This window comes from Corvus hawaiiensis, chromosome 5 (assembly GCF_020740725.1).
Source record: "Corvus hawaiiensis isolate bCorHaw1 chromosome 5, bCorHaw1.pri.cur, whole genome shotgun sequence".
NCBI lineage: Eukaryota > Metazoa > Chordata > Aves > Passeriformes > Corvidae > Corvus > Corvus hawaiiensis.
The window spans coordinates 6,596,377-6,618,522 of NC_063217.1; the positions used below are offsets into that span (position 1 = coordinate 6,596,377).

The 22,146-nt window shown below is 46.5% G+C and overlaps 1 protein-coding gene across 4 annotated transcripts in view; it reads left to right on the top strand.

Moving 5' to 3' along the window:
• Positions 1-7,832: 7,832 nt before the first annotated feature.
• The window catches only part of FGFRL1 (fibroblast growth factor receptor like 1), a 165,249-nt gene continuing 150,935 nt past the window's right edge, over positions 7,833-22,146 (top strand). Inside the window, exons 1-2 of one of the 4 annotated variants that reach the window (XM_048304256.1) lie at positions 7,833-7,854; positions 10,692-10,801. In XM_048304256.1, the coding sequence (XP_048160213.1) occupies positions 10,741-10,801 (61 nt within the window). In that variant the 5' untranslated portion in view covers positions 7,833-7,854; positions 10,692-10,740. Of the gene's footprint in view, positions 7,855-9,114; positions 9,615-10,212; positions 10,314-10,336; positions 10,560-10,691; positions 10,802-22,146 lie in introns of those variants that run through there. The other 3 variants (XM_048304254.1, XM_048304255.1, XM_048304253.1) reach the window with 3 other exon arrangements.

Below are 22,146 nucleotides of genomic sequence, written 5' to 3' on the forward strand. Positions count from 1 at the left end.
GTGAAGACAGCCAGAATCAGCCACTGGCTTGCAAAAAAAAGTTTTTTCTTATTTTGGTCCTGGAGATGTGAGTGCCCTGTTTCTCTTGCAGTGCTCCTGGAGTACAAATTCCTGGTGACTGAGGGGGAATGCAGTGAGCTTTGTATCAGCAGCTTCTCAACTTTTTGCTGGAGGTAAAACTGCCTGTGGAGGAAGACAAATCAATTGACTTTACAACTGAGCTGATTGATGATGCCAGCTCACCCTTCCCAAAGTTGGAATCTTCATGCTCAGGCTGCCCTCTCTTCTGCCTTAGGACATTGTGCTGCTGGCTTGGACAGAAGCTGCTGGCTGCTCTTGTAGGATTCCCTGTGCTAGGAAAATCCCCTTACTGCCTTCAAACATCAAACATGCTTCTGGCTTTACTTGAGAAGCGTGAAAGAAAAAGGGGAGGTGAAGTTGAGAACTCAACCTGCCACTCCAGGTTGAGCTGCAGGGCTGGCAGTGAGGAAAAAAAAAATAGTATTTCTGTTGCTATACAAATTTGATCTAGAATCAGTGAGAAACTACCTGGAGCTAACCTGGTTTTCTATACACTCATCTTGGAAACTTGTACAGATCATTCAGAAACTGGGTTTCTTCCCCAGCACAAGCTTGACTGCTACAGGGAGCTTTCCTCTTTTTGTTTTTTTTTTTTTCTTTCAGACTTCCTTGGTTTGGGTACTGTTTCTAGTGTGGATTTGTGGATACCCCTAGAGCACCCTAGAGCATCCTCTGCTCCCCTCTGGGTTTTGTTGGCTCTCTTTCTTGCAGGGACAAACACCCGTGAGCAGATTTTAGTAAGGGCATTATTTTCTCTTTGATTTAGCATGACCAGGAGTTATTCCATTATACCCATACTTGTCTATTTACTCTTTAGAGCATGTTCCTTTTATTTACTCCTCCAGAGCTGCCAGTTTAATCCAATCTCTTTTCCACTGAATTACACTAGCACAATAACACAGGCCAAACAGGTTCAGCCTGGGTCATGGGTGGCAGAGGAAGGGGCTATATTCTTGCCAGATAATAACTCTAGTATTAAAAGAAAATTAGTATTTCCTGGGACTGGTGAGATTTATAGATAAAAAGGGAGTTTCTATTGCCAGTAGTTGTAATGGTTTTGCAGCACCTATCCCTGTGAAAACTAAGCAAATAACCTGAAAAAGAGAGTGGAGGCTGGCTTGTTTTTGCAAGAAGCCTGAGATTTGACAAAAACTCTGGCAAATGGGTAATGCCTGGTCAGTCAGATGTAGGACCTCATGGAGGAGGAAGGCCCCAAAGCCCCACCAAAGCTCCACACCCGAACCCTGGGATGACATTAATCTGTTTGAACTAACAGTTGTGTAGGACATGGATAAAAGCACCCCAATGAGCAGACCTTGGAGTTCAGAGCCAGCACTGTAGTGGGTGCTGTGCCTTGTGTCCCGACATCCCTCTTCCCTCTGGCCTTGGGTACCAAACCGTGTGACAGCTGAGCACACCCTTTAATGTATTTATGTCACCTTTTGCTCTCTCACTATTGCATTACATCTGCCCTGCCATGCAAGATTTTTATGTTCTTCATTATTCTTTTTGAGTAGCAGATTTTTTTGTTCTCCATTATTAACACTATATCTTAATAGCTCTCTTAAGTAAACAGACACCTGCACTTTACAGAAACATGAGAAGATAAGTCCACTGGCCCATGGAGGTTAAGTTCTTATTTATTTCTATCATATGTGATTTACTATCCAGCCATTTTTCTCATGAGATATGTTGTCACCTTCTCCCTGCCCTGTGTATATCTGCTGCTCACCAGGACACCAGCCAGCCCTACTCTGCTCCTGTTATTTTGGAAAGCCAGAGCTGTGAGTTTCATAAAGGCTGGGTTAAGTAAGCAACAGATTTATCTTTGTCAAAAGATAAAAGTGTTTGGCAGTGAATGTTGCCAGCTCCTTACATATTTCCAAGGCTCCTTAGCTCTCTGTTCTTCCCTTCGCTGAGGATGGCTCAGGGGGCTGCTGCCCAGACCAAGGGGCAGCCTTGCATCATCCAGGCCTGAGCAGACTTGGTGTGGTTAATATTTAATCTTCCCAGTGCCTGGGGAAGGTGGGCCAGATGCTCCCCATGTAGTGTCGGGTGCATCATGCCATGGTGGATTTCGTATCCGTCCTCTTTGGGCTATGGGCAAGAGGGCAGCGCTCCTCAGGTCCATCAAGGTTTGTCCTCCTCATGCGAGAGTGCCCCCCCAGCCTTGCCCTGCACACCCAGCCACCCCAGCGGTGCTGTTGGATGAAGCCGTGGGCACAACAGCAGGACAAGGAGAGTCTGGTGAACGTTTGAGCAGCTGAAGGGCCAAGAAGAGCCCACTGAGTTCAGAGATTCCCTCATGGGAAACTCATCTCCCATCAGGAGTAAAGCCATGGCTGTGCTGTTGGGGTGGTATGGCTGCATGGGCTGAGGGCCATCCACAAGATTCAGAAAAATTGCATCTCCAGGAGAGACTGAAAAGCACTGAAGTGATGGATGTATCTTCCCTGCAAACTCTGTGCTGTGCCAGAGCAGCCCTGGCTGGATCTCTATTCGGGGGAATCAAGGAGAGTTTCTCAGGCAAACCCTGGGCAAAACAAAGGTCCTGCCAGTCCAGGCAGGCTGGAACAAGATGCTCACTGGGGAGAAGGCAGCACAGCTCTCTCACCCCATTTCTCAGGAAGGATCCCATTCCAGTCTCCTATTGTTTCTATTTGCATAGATAGAAATTTCCTACGAGGATCATTTCCGTATGGTTTTTACACATGAGAATAAACAAGACATAGCTGTCGACTGTATAGTTAACATATTTTTGGTGGTGTTCCCATCCAGAAAATGCAGCTGCGTTATATTCCTGATAGAGTGGAACTAAAGTTCGGCTTCAGCAAGAATGTTAATAAATGAAAGACATTTCAAACAACACTGATTGAGGCGAAGTGTCAGTCCCTCTTCCCCCCACCTACCCCCCTACAAGGCTTTATTTTTTTGCAGAGTTGCAAAAACTCTGATGTCTGACCTGGAAATCAGCAAATTTCTGCTCCTGGTTACACTTGTATGAATCTGAAATGGCTTTATTGGTTTCAGGGGGTTTGTCTGGGCCAGCACCACGGTCACTGAGAGCAGGGACTGTGCTGCTGCTTTACTGCAGGTTTGTCCTTCAGATAATTTGGTTTCTCTTTGTTATCAAGACCCAGCCAAAAAGGGGGGAGGCTGTGCTCGTACCACCTAAACTTAGTCAGTGCCCCTGACATGATGCATGTGGCTCTTGCCTAATCTCCCATTGCTGACAATTAAAACACAAACATATAGTCATATTTTTGGATGAAACTGTACAAACATTTCAAAACAGTTTATGCATGCAGATTTGTATGTTATCAGAGAGCACCACACATGCACATGGAATTTATGGAAAATGCTGAGAGATTTGAAAGGAAATAGTTTGGGAAGTTGTCTTATTTTTTTGAACATAAATCCCCAAACAGTTTCCCTTAACATTCCTCACGCCTGTTCAGCAATTAATACTTGGCATTTCTGTTTTCATTCTGTCTGTCGATATTGGCCTTTTTTGTTTTGTTATTTTTCACAACTCTTCTTTCATGTTTGCTACATTCGTTTGCTAAACCCAATGCTAATCAATGTGTACAAATCTCCTTCTACAGGAGGATGATGTGAGGGAGCAGTTAGAGGAGATTTAGGCCTTCAAAACTGTGGTCTTCCCCCAGGATGAGATATTTAGATTGAAAGGTGCATATTCAGAGTCTTCAGCTCAGCCTACCTGGACTGAATAGTGGCTGCTCATATGAGTCTGTTCGTTTGATCAGGTTTTTTTCTCACTTAGAATGATTCCAATGGCTCCAGTGGGATTATTCTTGTTCTAGCCAGATGTAGAAGGAAAGCAAAATCAAATCCTTCATACATCAATGTCAGACTGACTCCAAGAAACCAGTGTTGAGTGATATAAAGGATACAGGGCCTGAGGAAGGATGTGTTTATGGAGAACATTTGGAAACTTTAACTACTTCTAGTTTGAACAACCGCAGAGTTAGGGAACTGCCTGTGAATATTTAAGAGTGGAAAGAAGTACAGAGTGATGCAAAGGGATATGAAAAAGAGGAATGAGATATAATTAACAAAAGGAGGAGTATAATGCTTTAGAAAAAATGGCAACCTTGTCTGCCATAAGCTTTTTGTACCATATTCTTCATCTGAATAGGTGAGCACCTTCCAGGCGTGTGGAAAGGGTGCTCAGATGTGGTTTATTCCTATGATCATGGTGTAGTTGTTGGACAGAAGGGGAGCAGATTTTGTTGGAGATGTAGTATGTTTTCTTAGATCTACTGAGAGAAGTCAGACAAAAAAGCAAACGAGGTGTGGGCCCTGTGTGTCTAAACCTTCTGTGTGTACTTCCATCTAGATTGCTTGATCTAAACCCCTTCCTTGTTCTTACCTTTCCCACGAGGAAAGAGGATTTTGCATGAATTGTAGTGTTCTGTTATACTAGGACCTTCTTATACACGCTTTTGGAGTAGAGAAGGCTGCTTGAGGCTGTCACCCGGGGAATATTGGTCTGTACTTCACGGTGCTGCTTTGGGATGCTGTTTCTCCTGCACAAGTGAGCTTTGCCTTTGGGAGGAAAGTTCAGCTTATCCTGGAGAGAGGAGTTTTCTTCTGCTGTCACCCATCTTGGAGACATGAGCTAAGCAGCTGAGTAGTGTGTCCTAGACACTGAGACCTTGAAATTCATTTGGCAGCCGCTGGGAAGGCAGCGTGAGGGCCTCACACTGCCAACGAGATGCATCCTTCTGGCCTGGGCTGGGCTGGCATTCCCCGAGCACCTCTTGGACTCTGCTCAGGGCTGTCACGTTTCCCTGGTGCCAGGGAGTGCTGACACAGCGTGCCTAACCTGGCCAAGAGAGATAGGGCCTCTGGGCCAACTTGGAATTGTGGAAATGATTTCCTGCAGATGCCATCATGTGCAAATTTAGCACCAATGAGAAATCCAAGCACATTCGTCAGGCACAGTGAGGCTGGGCAGTGTGTGAGACCAGTCCTTGGTGAAAGGGCTGGGAACTCTCTGCTGGTGGTGCTTCAGACCAACACAAAGACCACAAGGTAGCAGAGGGATCATTTGTGCCTGTGAAAAGCCATGAAAGCCCTGGTACAGTGGCCGTGGGGAAATGTGACTCCCCAGCATCCTGAACAAGACCCAAGGCTTGCATGATAGGACATCCAACCCTGTAACTATCCTTTCTTCTCTGTCAGACATTGGAATTCATGCTTCATGTATAAAAGTGAACCGTATACATATGATGAACCATTTGTTTCTTTGCAACACCACTTAGAGCAAAGCTAATCTAAGGGAGTAAATGTATATTTACATGAGAGAATGTATATTACTAAGGGAGTAAATGGATATTTTCCATGAGAGAAGATGTGACATCTTTTATTAAGAGAAAAATATAGATTTCAGTACTGTATCACCCTGTTTGATCTTTCCATCTGCCCATTCATCCCCTCTGAATATTACCTAGGTCATAGCTAGGTCTCAGTTACCACATATAGGGAAGATAGTGATTCTGCTCTCATAAAACACTGCTTTCTCTGAAAGACACCATTTCAGCCTTAACTATGGACACAAACAGAGCAGTGCAGTGACTCTGGTGTTGCACAAATGGAAAAGTGCATTTTGGGCTCCTTGTCTTCCCAGCTGTGACATCTTCTGTGCCGCCCTGTCACACACCAAATGCTTTATCAGAACCCATCCACCCAGGGAAATCCGCCCTCTGCCCCATCAACCACATTACTTACCTTTCCCTGCATCCAGAGCAACCCCCTTTTCCAGGCATCCGGGAGGGATGCTCAGGTTGACCCCACGTGGCGGCTGCCGCTGGAGTAACCAGAGGAGGGCTGCATGGACGGGGTGGCAGGTGGAGGGAATGTGCTAATCCTGGTCATGCCCTTCCATCACCTTCACGTGCTCCGTCAGCTGCGCGGAGCCGCCCCGCACACCCTCCGCCCCGGTGGCATGTCGCCGTGGACCCGTGCCACGGGGCCTCGTGCTCCTCGGGCAAGGCACTGCTGCCAGCCCGAGTCGCTTGGATAACCGCAGCCCCATGGAGCGTCACAGGGAATCCGACAGTGTGGCTGCCACCTGCAGTTGGAAAAAAAAAAAAAAAAAAAAAAAAAAATCACGGGAACAGGTCGGGAATTACAGTCCGGAGGTGCTGTGTCTCCCAGGTCATCCGCAAGGGAAAAGAAAAGGCAAAGCAATCAAGATTGGAGGGAAGAAATGGGGGGTTTAAAGGGAGTTCTGTGATAGTGGAGGTGAGCAGCTCCTGTGAGAAAAGAGGTAAAAAAGCTGGAAAAAGTCCAGTTTGTGGTTTTGGAGACATAAGGAAAGTCGTCCTGGGGATGGATGTTCACTAGACCATCACAGCTATGCAAAATTTGAAAAGCCACGGTCCGGAAACAGGGCTTTGGGGACAACTGGGATACAAACGGACTGTTAGGCTCCTTCTCAGGCCATGTGGAGACATGAATTTTGTTGCTTAGCATTCGTTTTTGTTTGTCCGCTCCAGAAAGCTGTTTTCCCACAGCCTTGTCTCAGGACCATGGGGTGCAGGAGCAAACTGAGGCTGTTGACTTTCAGACTACTCAATCATCCTGCAAATTACAGCCAGCCCAGAAAAAAAAACCACAGCTCTGCATGTTTCCTTTTTTAGGTAGAAGCGTTGGGAAAACAACATGAGATTTTGTTTCTGATAAACTAGGAGCTGTTTCAGGAATATTAATTATTTTTCTTGTATCAATATTTTACATTTATTCCTTTATTATGGTATTGGGATTGAGATGGATGAAGTCTACAGCATGGTTTCAGACTTTCTTTCAGGCATTCACAAGCCCCTGAAAAAAAAAAAAATAGTGCTGACATTTTGAAGTCAGAAAGGTTTATTTTCTGGTTACTTTCGCCTGGGGTATGGAAGCTGTGGGCTCCATTCCCTGCCCCACGTAATCCCTTTGCAACATCACTTGGAATCAGATTCTTAAAAATCTTTCTGGATGCCTAAGGAAGGGGCTTAAAGGGCATCTGAAGGTGTTGAGGCACCTGAATAATTTTTAACTTCTTGTAATCCTCCATCTCCTAGAACTTCACACTGGTGAAAGGCTGCAGGAGAGATTTTGCTGCTTTGTAGTTGTACTGGGAGCAGAAACGCTCAGTCTGAAAGATGTTGGAGCCTCCAAAGGCACATGTGATTTTCAATAAGGAAGTGAGGATGGAAGGAGTGGATCCATCATGGGATTTTCGTCCTCTGTGTCCAGCCTGAGCTGGGTGCTTGGTGCTGGGCTTGGGCACAGCCTGAGTTGGAAGAATGTCTTTTCTTTCAGAGCTGATTGAGGCCCAGAGAGAGCTCACCCAAGTCTAGACAGTCTGAGACAAGATAGTCGTGGTGTATCTGGGATTTAAACCTCAATCTCAGTGCATGACTCAGAAAACAAGACGAGGAGTAGGAGCTCAGTCAGGTCCCCCTAACCTGGTAGGAAACCTGACTGTGAACCAATGTCCCACATCTGCACCAGAACTGGGGCTGCTTTGGACTTCAGTCTGCATGCAAACAGAGGTTGCGTAGATAGTTTCAGGGCTGGATCACCTTTGGGACGATGTCCTTGGGACAAAGACCTTGACTCCATTGGGGTGAAATGACTGGAAAATATTACAAAGAGGTGTTTTACACATCATCCCGAGATGCAGCATGAAGTTGTGTTCTTATTCCGGTGCAAGTTAGAGTGATTTCATCAGAAGGCATGGCATGAACATGGCCATGTAGGGTAAGTCCTGAAGGTTTCCCTCAGTCAACACTGTCTTTGAAATCAATGAGGCTGAAGTTATTGCCTGATAGGAGGAGGAGTCCATCTGGAATTTCTCAGCTGAATTAACTTTAATAATAAAAATGATTATATAAATATGTAAGATATAAAAACAATATTGTCAGCTGCTTTGTTTGTTTCTGGCTCAAGGGGTTTATATGTTTAGTCTTGGATGTTTTTCACATTGATTTTGTGTATCAAGATTTAATGTTGTCAGGAATCACTGAGTAAAAATATTTAGTAATAACAATAATAATAGAGGGTGTGATTTCATAATCCTAACAAAATAGATAAGATGGATGTTCACATTACTTCTTGGCTTGGGTTTAGGAGTTCTCCTGGTGCCTATCACATTGAACTAGTATTGAGACAACTTTGTTTTCAAGGAGGTCTTCATGCTGGAGCATATCAAGCAAGAGATCTAAGAAACTATAACATCAACAGCAATGATGTTTCTTTTGAGATACAAAAAGTTTAGCTATTGAGGCAGTATTTTTTCTTGTCGTTTGTTTAGTCTATTTGGTGAATTCTGCCAGGTTGGTTTTGATCCTGAGTAAAGAGTGATTTGCTGTAAGAGAGAATGCATCAGCCAAGTCATGTTTGAAAGTAAATAATAAATAATTGTAACAGTTAATATAAGGAACTGACATCTCCACAGTTTATTTTCCACTTGGTTTAGTTTAGTTCAGGCCAGCTTCTTTCTGGCATCATTTGCATCCAAGCCGACAGATCAAAACGGGGCAGCCGCCCCCCATCTCTGCCCCGCTGCCTGCGCGGTGGGTTCCCACGGCCGGGGCTCTCTCCTGGCGTGGGGAGAGCGGTGCTTTGGCCGGGACGGGTTGTGGGGTGCGGGGGGGCTGCGAGGTCGGAGGTCTCCAGCGCCGCTGGGCTTACGGGGGTGCGGGGAGGAGAACGCTCTCGGGCACGGCGAGGTCGGCAGCGCGGCGCCGGCGGTGCCGGGCTCGGGAGCGGCGGCTGCAGCGGGGCCGGAGCGCGGCGGGAGCTGCGGGACGCGCTCCCGGAGCACCGAGCGCTCCGCGGCCGCCGCTGCGCCCGCAAAGGGTTAAGGGGAGCGGGGCCGGCGGAGGGCGGGGGCTGCCGGGGGCTCCCGGGGATTGGTGCGAAGTTTGGAGCGGGGCGGCCCCGCGCCGCCCTTCGCGGCGGCTCGGCCCCCACCGCCACAAAGCCCTGCAGGGAAAGTTGCTTTATCGCTGGTTTCTCTCTCCTCGGCTCTCCCCCACCTCCCCTCCCCTTCCCCAGCCCCTTTCCCCTCCTCCCCTCGCTCCTTAAACGGGATTCCGGCTGGGCGAGCCGCCGGACGGCATCACCGGGCATCCCGCGGCGCGGAGCCCCGGAGGCTCTGGCAGGTCCCCGCTGTCCCTCCCCGCACACACACGCTCAGCCCGGCCCGGAAAGCAGGAAAAAAATAATTTACAAGGTTTCCCCCTTTCCCTGACCTCCTCGCCCGTGACTCTCGAGTGGAAAAAAATCTCCCGCGGGAGCGAAGAGGGGGGATTGTTAAAAAGCCGGTGAAGGGGCAGAGCCGCTCCGTGGGGAGGGCACCCCCGGGCAGCCCCCGCCACCCCGGGGAGGGGGGGGGGGGGATGAGGTAGAGGCCGGCGGCGGAGCGCCCGCCGGGCGCCGTGGCCGCGGAGGGCATGAGGCGGCGAGCGGCGGGGATGGGCTCCAGCGCGCGGTGTTAGAGCCCGGCAGCAGCCAAGGTAAGTGTCCCCCGCGGCGTCACCCCGGGCCGGGACACCCCGCCGGGGCCGGGGAGCGCACAGCTGGGAGCCGCCAGCGCAGCCCCGAGGCGCGGGGCAGCACCAGGTGGCATCGCGCCGGGTGTCCCTCCCTTCCGCGACCCCGATTCCCGGCGGCGAATATCCCGTTACCGCCGAGCCGCGCCGCGCCCCGGGGGAGCCCCGCCGCCCCCCGCTCCCGCTGCCCGCCGCGAACGGCGGAGCGAACGGCGGAGCGGCCGTGTTTGCTCTGCTGGATGCTGTGCGCGGGTTGTTGTGTGTCCTGGGGGCACGGGGTGTTTAAACCGGGGAGTTTACAAGGGTGAGGAATCCAGACAGTGTTTAGAGAGTGAGAGTTTTAGGAGGAGAACAGGGTGTAATTAATGTAAACCTGATCTTCCCCGGGTGTGCGTATCACAGCGAAGGCATCTTCAAGAATCTGGGTAATTAAGTGCGGTTGTGCTTTGGGACGCACCTCTGAAGCCCACGGAAACAAGTGAGGCTGTTGGTGGGGGGAGCGTGGCGGGGGGGGGGGGGGGGGGGTGGTGGAAGAAGAGGAAAGGAGGAATCAGCGCTGTGCAGAGAAGTCTCGGAGTGGAGGAAGGCGCGTACCCAGAACGGAGCTTGGCTGAGGGGCACTGGAGCAGCAACACAAAGTTTTCTGGGCTGCTGATGGGAGAGGTAACATTCCTCCTCCCCCTTCCACCAAGTTTCTCCGCAAATTGTTAACCTGAAATCTTGTTTTATGGCCACTTGCTAGCGTTTTGTTTGCCTTCCAGACTGATTCTGTACAGGATACCAAAGAATTATGCATTAACTGTAAACTTAGAGGAGCTTACTGGCCTCAGTGGGTTCTTGATTTATATCAGGCTAAAGCAGAGAGGAGGGCAAAGTTTTACTCACTGAGCACCAAGGAATGAATTACAAGTACGTTGCTCTTTCATTTGCTGTTTCTTCTTGTCAGTCTTTGCAATAGGATTTAAGACTCTGCAAAGTTGAGGGTTGTTCAGGGTTTTTTCACCCCAGTAACTATTTTGCTCTCCTTTTTCCTGCCTCCAGGTCTGAGAGGACAGTAGCCTGTGCTGTACAGTGGGATCTGGTTTTCAAAATGGAATTGCAGCTGGCGCTCCTTTTTGCAGGGATAATTGCATTTTCGGACTCGGCGAGAGGTAAGGGGAGCGTGCTTGGTGCGAACACTCTGTGACTCTCACCCTTCCCTCTGCTCCGTGGGCTCGTGCTCCGCAAACACCCGCGGTGCCCCTGGAGGGACCCCCCCCCCCACAGGAGTTGCTGTTGGCAGGGACTCGTCCCCTGCATGTTTTTTACCTGCACAGAGATGCAGGCTCGTGCCCATGTGTGGTGCCTCCTTACCTGCACAGTTCGGGGCCATCATTTGGGATGGAGCGCGGTCACTCCAGCTTTGCTGAGGTCTGTTAGGCACAGGTGAACTTCCAGGGGCTTTTCTTGTGCCTGTGTGAAAATACACAGACAATTTTAAAGAAAAGCAACTGCATTCCTCTGTGGATCAGAAATACCTCTCCCCTCCTGTAATCCCTCCAGTCTCTGCCCCGTGTATTCCCACTTACAAACTAAACAAACACATCCATTAACTTCCCCGGTGACAGACAAATGACAGTTCCCAACAGCGAGAGCGTATTTTAGCACTGAGGCTCTGGTAGTTGATCAGATTTCAATAAACAGGTTACCCTTCCAGAGGCAAATTGAAATACATTGACCTGGGAATGATGGGGGTAGGAAAAAAGAAGTTTCTTTATGGGAAGATGCAAAGCTCTGGGATCAGAGCGCAAAGAGCGGTGGCTCTTCCTGCACTTTTGCCTGATGTTGTACCTTGGTGGGTGCTGTCCTTGGAAAGCCTGAATGGGAATCCAGGCTTTCAGCTCCTCTTCCTCTGGTCACAACGTAGGGGCTGCATTGTTCCAGGAGAATGGGGGTATGACTTTAGGATGCTGGTTGCTCCAGCTGCATTTCCCAACAGTCTCAGAGTTTCATGAATTGTTGTAAGACCTTTAAATCATCCAGCGTGATGGATGTGCGAATTAAAAGGTTTAAGCTTGCCCTTCACTTGGGCTGTAACTTGCCAAAAATAAATCTTGGGGGGGGCGAGAGTGGGAAAGGAGAGGGGGAGCACTACTCTGAAAACCCAAGTTTGGGTTAGCGCACTGCTTTTTTTTCTTCTTGGCATTGGCTCTCAAGAAAATATTTTATGGAGGCAAAAGCACTATAAAATGATTTGGCTGGAAGCTGAATGAAAAAGAAAACAGTATATAGGCTGTAATTCCTGCAAGTCTGAATTCCAGGCGAGGCTTACAATGGAGACTCAGTTTAAGTTGTGGGCGATGGGCAGCAGTGTATGAATTAAGATGACTTCATGGATGTATATTATTGCAATGGACCTGAGAAGTTGGTGGAGTTCCGGAAAAGATCTGAAGTGGGCAGGAGAAGACAAAAAGATTCTTGTCTCTGATGTGAGCTGAATATCGGCTGCTTTACTGGCTGACCCTGTTTAAATTTGGTTTGCGATTGTCTTGCTTGTACACTTATTCCCCCTGGAAAGTGAAGTGCTGTTGGCTGTTGTTGTGTGAAGAAGTGACAGAAAATTAACAGTGGTAATTTCAGGACATCATTATTTTTCCTATGGAAAGGTCTTCCTAATATAACTTTATAGGATCATATTGGCAATTGGGTTATTTGAACACTTTTTAGAGCTGGATGGAAAAACCCATCCTGTAAGCGTGTGGAGAGAGGATTCTGGTTATTTAAAATTATCTAGAAAGAGAGGTTAAAAGCCAGGGCCAAACCCATAAAAAATGTCATTCGTTCATGTGCTGATTTAAAAGAGGGAAAGTGAAGAAGAAAAAGGAGTCATTGCTGTGAAAACATAGACAAAATTCTGACATGTAAATCCTGCTTTAGACCTCCTTAAGGTTGAGAGCGTTTTCGATAGTGAAGGAGATAGATGGAGGGTCAAACTTGTGAGCAGAGATGAGACACTCTCCAGAACTTTGAAAATTTATTTTGTGCTGACAAATATCTCCAATTGTTAAGTGTTTACATTGGGATAATTTCAGAATCTTGGAAAAATGTGCCGGGCCTTTAATGTGCCTGCAGAGTTTTTCTGAACGCCTCATATAAGGGCTTTGGCTGCTGGAGATGTGTAAACGTTACCTGTTACAGTTGCTCAGGTTTTATAGGCAGTCCTTCAGCCAAATCTCAGCCTGAGGTCATGAGGCTCTTCTCTGGAGGAAGAAGGGCTCTTTGTTTTGGTCAAACAGCATTTAATATCTGTATCCTGATTGCAGATTAGATGTGTGTGGCCCAAAGTGTGCCAGCACCTCCTGATTGGAGGCATCAGAAGTTAAATAGGTGCTTGCTGGCTGGCAGTCAAGTGAGGAAGGTGTCTGAGGAGGCTCTCTGGGAAAGTGATGGTCCTTTTCTACTCATTTTAGGCAGAACTAGGTTATGCTGGAGTTAGGATGTTAATTTGGAGCTGACTGATGCTGTGCCCGTGCTTGGGGAAGGGCTGTGCCATGGTGCATCTGCACAAGGGGGCAGAGTTAAGTTGCCCACGCGCTCGAGCTTTGATATTTCCTGACAGTTGAATGCTCAGCTGCAATCTTGCATTAAATGTTACGTTGTATTATTTTTACATCTTTATTTAGGTGATACCTTTTAAGGCAAAGGGCCCTGCAGGAGTGACTGATTGGGTTTATGTGGCAGGTTTTTTTTTCCCACCTCCCAGCAAAAAGGGGCGTTTTTCCGGGGTCAGATCTGTGCCTGCTGGCTCTGTCCCACCAATGTATCTCATCACTGAAGTAGAGGACACTGTAAAAAAGGGAATATCTTAGCAAACCAAGATAAACTTTTAAGGAAGAGGCAATACCGTTGAAATATCCAGGCAAAGCAGAGAGCAGGTCTGGTTCTAGAGGTCCGGGTGGTAGAACTGTCTGTGTTTGAAGGGATGAGGGGTGAGATAACTCTGGTTGTGTTTGAACCAATGCTTTTGGGGCTGAAACTGAAAGACTTTGACAAAGGGCTTGCCTACACCTGCAAGTGCACTGGAATAACCCTTCCAAAAAATTTAGTCTGGAATAAATCTCTCAGTGGCCAATCTTATTCCAGGCTAAGGATCTCCTGGAGGGAGCCTGTACCAAAAAAGTCTTCCTCAGGAGCTATTTTGGTAGATATCCAAGCCCCTTCTTTCCCTTGCGGCTGAAGACTAGAACGCCTGTGTGCTCAAAATGCACTCTTGGATAACAAAACCTGTGTGCTGTGGTTTTCTAAGAGGGACTGTGCCTTCCAGCTGACAGCCAAGGCGTGAGGCGGCCGCTTCAGCCCGGTTCCCAGCCGCGACGGATAATGTCTGCTCTGAGCCTGGCGTAACAGCGCAGGTCCAGCAGCTCATCTCTTACGTTATTCCATTCCTGTTCTCTCCAAGCAGCCCCATACTGGGCATAAAAGTTCTCAGTGTCCTGCCCTGGCCCTCCTCTGCGGGGATTAATGCCATCTTGGGTCACTAACCCTTAGTGACTATGTCCTGCAGCAATGTAGCTCCTGCCACGCCACACCTCCGGTTGGACACAGGTAATACAATCTGATATTTTCCTGCCTATGTCATCTCAGTGACAGACAATGAAATATTTGTTTCAAATCTGTCAAGTTGCCATCATATTCGCGTTGGTGACCGTATATGGTAACATTGGGATGTGCCTGGCTTGGCCCTGTGGCTTAAGCAAGATTTTGTATGGTACGTTTAGAAGTTTTTGGTAAGAGCAGTAGCCACCCTCCTGTTAGCAAGTAAACTGATATTCTGCTGGAAACTAATTAGTTTGGATGTTGATTTCATTTTCGGTGCATTGCGTAGGGAGGGGAAGAACGGGACCTTAATTGCTTTCTGTTCTGACACTTCTCTGTGCGACCTTGGCTTGCAAACCTGCTTAGTGTCTGCTTTACATGGAATTTGCTGATTGGGCTGCCTCAAAATTCAATGTTTTTGTGCAGAAATAATGTTATGTGCCATTTTGTTTTCTCTTAATATTGAAGAAAAGGGAATAAGATGCTAGAGGTGTTTTTTATTTCTTGGAAGTTGAGTTCTTCATTCTGTTGAACAGAATTCCCATTCTGTAACTTTGGAGTTTATAAGAGTGAACTTTGGGGTTTATAAGAGTGCTTCAGTAAGGACAGCAAAGATAAATAATGGTAATGTGAGAGAGATGGTTGTTGGCTTCTGTTTTATGCCTTTATTTTTGTTGAGTGGTTGTTAGCAGATATAATGATTAGGTGATTTCTTGCTTGTGAAAGAGAAGCATGTTCAGATCTAACAGCCCGATTCAGGTTTTACGGAACTCACAGCTCATCTTCTGGTAAAGTTTGGGGCATTTTTTGGATCGTGCTCTTGGGGAACTTGCTGATGAATAATCTGTCAGCATGACTTGTACCTAGAGTCAACATGACGATCTAAGAAAATCCTGGTTATTTTTTTAAACGCCGGTTCCTCCCTTCTTCTGAGGCTGTCGGCCGCTCTAAATTGTGGCTGAGTTTAAACATAAAATTCAGTGTGCGTCATACTGGAAAATTAGGGTTGATTTTATTTGTTTTTAATTAGGAATATTACAAAACTCAGCAAATAGCTCAAATACATCTAGATTTTCCTTTAAGTTTTTATAACTCTGTTTTCCAAGTCCATATATTTCTTTGACATTCTTTAAAAGACGCAAGCAGCAAATCAAAATACGTCTTTTCTGGGATGAAATTGCACACAGCAAAGGCTGGACTCCAAAGCCTGAGTCTTAGCCACAGAAGATACTTCCATATGCCATGAGGTGGTGCTTGAGATATTAAAGGAAAGTGGTATTTTTCAGGAAAAGAATATCATTCAAAATTGAAAAAGAAGCAATGCTTGCTAGCAAGTAGGAACCCTCTTTTCAAGATTTGGGACCACTGGTGCTAATTTATCAACTAAAGCTGAAGTTTGTCATTTGACATGAATTGGCTGATAGAGCTGACCTTTTCCAATATCCCCTCTGATAATTCCTTTTTGAGTGTCTGTCTCACCATGAGCATTGCTGATACAGCGTTGGGTGCAGAACACTTGTCATGAAATAGTGTGAGTGCAGTAGAGCCTGGATATGCATTTTTGGATTAATTACTTGAAGAGAGAAAAATTTCTACTGAAATAGGAAAATAATAATGCAGAGGTCTTCTTTTGCCTATGTTGAATTAAAAAAAACCCCAACAACCTTTAGTCATAGCTTTATTTATTCAGTGAGATTAGAATAGGTGCAGCTGATTTTCCTAAGACGTGAAGCTCCTACTTGCGTCTGCAGTGACTTGTAAAACCATGCTGCCTAAAGGATCTGTGCAAATGTATTCCAGCATTACAGGAGTCGGTGGAAATGCTCTTTTCCCACTTTCCTTTCATTAACCTGCTCATTTTGTCTTGTTTCAAGTAATTTGTCTTTCATCTGACCTCTTCCTGTGTTTTCTGGTGGGCTGCTCAAGCTAAAATGCATTTGATCTTGTTTGGAAAACTTAATTTGGATTTCTGTTTCTTATCTTGTTCTCTAATAATAATGCCTCCATACTTATTTAGCTGTGTTCACCTGTTCTAGTCCTTTGCAACAAGGGGAAACATTTTTCATCATATAAGGGACTTCTTGAGAGTGGAGCTGGTGTGAATATAGAAGTTGCAAAGACCTCTGTCTGATGCAAGTCTGTTCAGTCTGCTGCTCTTTCATAGCAACTGTGGTACTATGGTAAAAGACAAATATTTCCAAAAGCAAGCTTGATTAATCTGATCGTGCTGTCCTGATGTCGTATGAGATAGGCAGATGCAGCCCATGCCAGTTGTAACAGGTTAGGACCTGATTCAGAGCCTGTGAGTGTTGGTGCTGTGACTCCTACTCACTCCCATAGGCTTTGGATCCATCCCTGAGGGATGACTTACCCCGATTATCTGTGATATCCACCTCATGTGTGAGAGCAGAGGAGATGTGGGCTAGGTGTGACACTCGCCTGCATGACTGGACAGCTTGGACGCACTTTTTTTATTACAGAAAAGCACATTTTGCTGCTACTGACTGCCAGCTCTGGCTGGGGGGTGGAGCGTGCGCTGCCAGGGGTGAAAACAATTTGGAAATTCATTGCTTAAACTTTGGGTTGCCACAGAGAGGTTTGTCCCCAAAGACAGAGAACCGTTCTGCAGGTAGTGTTCTGGGTTTGGAGGGGCCGAAGACTGGCCTGAATGTTATTTAATAAGTTAATGTATGCTGTTTGTTGCCAAATCCATTCCCATATCCGATTTTTATTTTTTTCCCTTCCCCTTCCCAGTCAAATAAACCTGGGCTGTGTGGAGTTTGGTTGGTTGCTCTTGATTTCTCAGTGTCCCTTTTGTATCACAGCAGAAACATAGCATCCTGCAGTGCTGTGAGGAACCTGACGTTGTTATTTCATCCCAACCACTCCAATTTTCATGAAGAAGTTTAGCCAATAACTCCAGGCTACTTCTTCCATTAAGTGTTCAAACTTAACTTTGAGCTTCACTAAGAAGAAAAATGTAAATTGGGAACAGAGGCTCCTTGGAGCAGGTTAATGTTTCTCAGGATGGCTGCATCTCTATGCTCAGCTTTTCTACAAGTGGTTTCCAGCTTGATGGGACACAAAAGAATTTCTCCTCATATGTGGTAAATTTATTTCATGAGAGATTCACACAATCTTAGGTATCCTGTAAAGTGAGTAATGCAAGAGGTGTCATACCCTAGGTGCCACTTTGGTGGGTATTTTAAGAGCCATCAGTATTTGTGCTTCTCAGATAAAAACACAGGAACAGTAGACAAATAGGGAAATGTGGACTTACTTTGTGCAGTAGGCATTTTTTAAAATTCATATTCTCCTTGCTGGGGTTGCTCCACACACCCTCTGAACTGATGACCTTAAGAGTTAGGTACTAGTGTGCAGTGGCACAACAGCTCTGTGGTAACTTTGGGCTTATCGGTTCTACCCAGGATACTTGGAGAGGGAAAAAGCTGGAGGGGAATGTGGAGGGAAATGCGTTAGCAATCCTTCAAGAGAAAATTCAGTCCAGATTAGTTAGTGTACCCCTGCTCTTGAGGCTTGCCTAGTGCCTGGGAGAGGATCTCCAGCAGGCAGTGTGTGACTCTGAAGAGGATGTTGGGATGCAGTTTTTCCAAGCCCGTGCTGTAGTTCTCACTTCTCCCATGTCCTCCCAGGTGCCCCCATGTACAGGTGTGAGACTTGATTGGCTTATGTGACTCTGAGTAAAAGCCTTGTAATGTAAAAAGGGTGCTTTCATTGTGCTAGCTACTATTTAACTATTGCTTTGTATTTTAATTTGTAATTTAAAGGATTTTAATCTCCTTTTTTTTAGACAGAAGTGAATGGGGCAAGGCCAAATCAACCACAAAGGAGGGAAAAGGGAAAGCTGTTCAGACTCACCAGCCTCTCGAAGCTGCACAAGCCAAAGTACTGGAGTTAGGCTGCTGCAGATGCTGGAGCACTGTGAACAGGTTTCTTTCCCTCCTCCTTCCTCTCTAATAGGTTTGTATGATCTGGAGTAACAGAGGAAGTTATTTTCTCAGTGGTTGTTCTCAGATCTGTTAACACAGATCTGTAACTTCTGGTTAAGCAATGGCAAGTGCCAGATGAGCTACAGGTGTATGAACTATGTGTCAAGGATGGAAGGGTTAATGAGTAACAGGATGAACCTCTGAACACTGTGGAATATCTCCCCAGGGATACTCCAGACTCTGTGGAAGGAAGGATGCTTGTTTGTCATTGACCAAGTCAGTGTTAAACTGGTGGCTGTAACTCCTGCAGGGTGTGGATACTCTTCGGAGGGAGGGTGCTGTGAGCCACCTTGCTCACCTTCTGGGTGAATCTAAATCTTCCCTGTTCTTCTGCAAACTAACACAACACTTTGGTGGCAATAACAGTGTCTCTTTATCCAGATGAGTAATACTGGGAAGCGTTTAATGCATTTTTGGGCAGTTTGAAATGGAAAAACTGGGGAGGAGTTGACAGCTCCTCCAGCATATGGAGATCAGGCTCCATGCTCTGAGAAGTCATTTCATATTTTGATGTTCAGGGTTGGATTACAAAAGTGTTAGTCCCTTTAGGTTCAGTGAGTTGTGGCTGAGTAGGTGTGAATAGGATTTAAATATATAATCTTACCAGAGAGCAGAAACTGGAGCCTCGTAAGACCAGGCTGAGTTTCAGTTCTGTGCAGGGTGGCACCACGCCATGGGAGGGTTCATCATGATCTGCAATAGTTAATATAAAACTAGAATAACAGATCAGAGCTGATGAGTATCTTTCCTCCTCCTGTTATTCCCAACCAATCAGAAATGCAGTGTTGCCGGGGTTAATTTCATTAAGGGCTATTGAGAGTGAAACTTTCAACCTAATCATGGCCAGGACGGTAAACGGGTGTTTACTTTGCCTTGTTTGATTGACAAGGAATCATAAACCTGTTAGGGAGATATTTGCATATGCAGGGAACTGGCTTTGGACAGTTGATTGCTAATTGCTGGATTTGTGTTCTGAAGGTGTTTGCCACTGCTCTGAGCACACAGCTGTTGTTTCTGGGATGCAAAGAGGTACAAAGTAGTAGAGGCTGGTGAGAGTATTTTGCTCAGGAGCTCCAGAAGCCATAAGGTAGGGATGGGTCAGTATTTTGTCTAGACCAGAGCAAAGTCCTGCTTGTATTCCTGAGGCAGAATGCTTTTCCTGATTTCCTGCTTGCTCAAACGGGAGTAGACCAGAGGATTCCTGTTGGGAGGAGGATTGTAGATTCACAGGGTTGGGAATCTGTCCCTTGCTTTACCATCAATACCAAAGAAGAAAGGTACTGCGAGGTGCTGCTTGAAAGTAATCATAGCAATAGACCTGCATATTAGTAATAATTATGACTATTTATTGAGAGTTTCCTGTGCATTAAAAAGAATAAATATAAAAAAGTGCTGCTCAGTGTAGGCAGTGTTCCTCTTCTAGATACTGTCAGGAGAAAAAGCTTGTCTTTCTGAAGGCCACAGACTAAGTGGAGTTCCAGGCTTATTTTTCTTTTATCCTAGAAAATCCAATAAATCCAGTAAATTCTTTCAGTGTGGTCTTCCAAGAGTTTTTCAACTTGGTCTGACTCGCAGATTATTTGAGTGCCATTATAGACTAGGGGTCAAGCAAGTTAATTCCCAGAACAGTATGCTGCCCTGTTTTCAAACTGTGCTAATCAGGGTTTTGAGTCAAAGCATGGCAGTTTGCTTAGTGAAATTATTTTCCTGTTAGAAAATTACGCATAGGCTCTGACTATTCGTGTTGGCTTTGGTCACCGGAGCACTCACATCACGTGCAGTGCAAAGCCCCCAGGGATGCAGTTGCTGTGGATCAGGGCACTGGTGGGAGCTCATTTCCCATTTCACAAGATTGAACTCGTAAAACGGGCTGAAACCTTATGAAAGCAAAGAAAGAAATTGTTGCTGTTCCATTTCCACCTCCAGCAGGACAGAGGGAGGGCTGTGTGGAGCCCATCTGAGCTGTAACATGAATGTCCTTCCCCAGAGGAGACATTTGATGGAGTTACTTGGTTACCTCTCCCCCTCACCTTTTTGTAATGGACTCCTGTTTACTTTTTCCTCCTCCTTTCCCAAAGCTTATTAGCACTGTTTAGGCAGAGGAAATGAATTAACATAATTTTCTGTTGTTTAGAACGAGACACATTCCCTGCATGTGTGTGTACACACGCTGGCATTCGCCCTCCCAGCACTGTGCAGAGGAGCGTGTTTACAGAGTCTGGCTCCATTTAGGGAGAACAATACCCTGATTACAGAGGGCAGCCTTTTCTTTCCACAAACCAGAAGGAACCCTTCGCTTCAAGCAGCTACTGCCCCTTGAAGGTGTGGGCATTGTGAGCCCCTGGAAAGGGGGGAATAAATCTGTTGTGGACACAAACCAGCAGCATTGTTCTCCGCGGAAGTTGGTTTAGGGGTGGGGGTGAGGAATGGTGTTGGGATAAACCAAATGCCAAGTGTAAGATCTACCAGCGTGCAGGGAGGTGTCGTGAGTTCCAATTTAATTTCCAAATAACAGCTGTGAGACTTCACGGGGAATTGTTTGGTGCTGCTCGAGCTGGCAAGGGAGCTGGAGAGGCTGGGTGGGAAGAAAATGGTAACTGAGTCTCAGAGAGGTTTTGGATGGGCTGAGTTGGGTTGAAAGGTGCTGTTATGTGTGAAATGCTGGTCATTTCTAATTGCAGTCATGCACCTGTGCCTGGTAGATAATGCTGGAGCCATGTCATATGGAGCATTTGCTTCACGTGATGCTGAGAAAGGTCAAGCACTTGGTTTCTTTCCTGCTAAGTTGGGTCATTAGATGCACAAATAGGACCCCTCCTTCCTTTGCCTGACTGCAGCCACTCAGCTCCTGGCAGTAAATCCTTCTCAGGTGTGATTTCATGGCAGCTGAAGATAACTGAACTTGACCCCATCACTGGCCTTTGCTCCCAGCTTGGTAACTCCCTTGTGCCAGGGGGAAAGCTCTTCTGACCTTGCTGGGGGTGTTTTGGGGAGGAAACTTGGGCAGGAAGCCAACCTGGAAAAAAATGTAATGGTTTAAATTCTTAGAGGAGCATGGGCTGAGCTTGTGGAATATTGCAGTGTCTCCACAGGCAGCAAGCCCTTTCTTCCATTCCCACTTATGGCAGGAAGGCTCAGTACTTTGAAGGACTAGATATTTATGGGAACATTTATAAAATGACTCTTGAGGAATCTGAAATGCATCAAGGTCCACAGGGCAAAATGTAACATAGCCTGGGGGCAGCGAATGTGAAGACTGAAAAAAATCATATTTGGCTCTTGGTTCAGCTCAATTAGGGGTAGTGCATGTCTGACCCTTTTGCACTGGGAGATTGCATCTTTCACACCCTGCATCACAACAATTTTCTGTTTGTCTCAATGATCCCTTGAAATCTGGAGTACTTTATAGGGAAATGGGTGACGTCTTCCTTCCTCTATCTCTGCCTTTGGCTTCTGAGGGAGAAGGATCATTTTGGGGAGATGGAATATGGCAAGTTAATTCTGTCAGCGTTTGCTGGCCCTCCTATGGCATTGCTTGTTGCAAGGAAGGAGCTGCTCCATGAGAAGCACAGCTGGCAGCAAAGGTGGCTGCAACCAGTGCTACTGGTGACCAGGTGTTCCCTCTGGTCCAGGCACAGTGTGTATCCACCCTGGAGCCAAGGTGAATGTGGTATGTCACCCAGAAGTTTCTCTTCAAGCTTGCCTTTGTCTCTACAGAACTTCTGACCACTGACACCACTTCAGCAGGTTGCAAAAATAAGGCAGAGGAAACAACTCGGGCAAAATACTCCTGTGGGTGAAAATATTTTTCCAGGGAGAGTAAGAGCCAGCAGGCTAAACAGGTAACTCTGTAGGGCTGCATCAACAGCGCTTTTAGGGGTTTTTTGGAAGGGGCTGTTTATGTTGGCCCG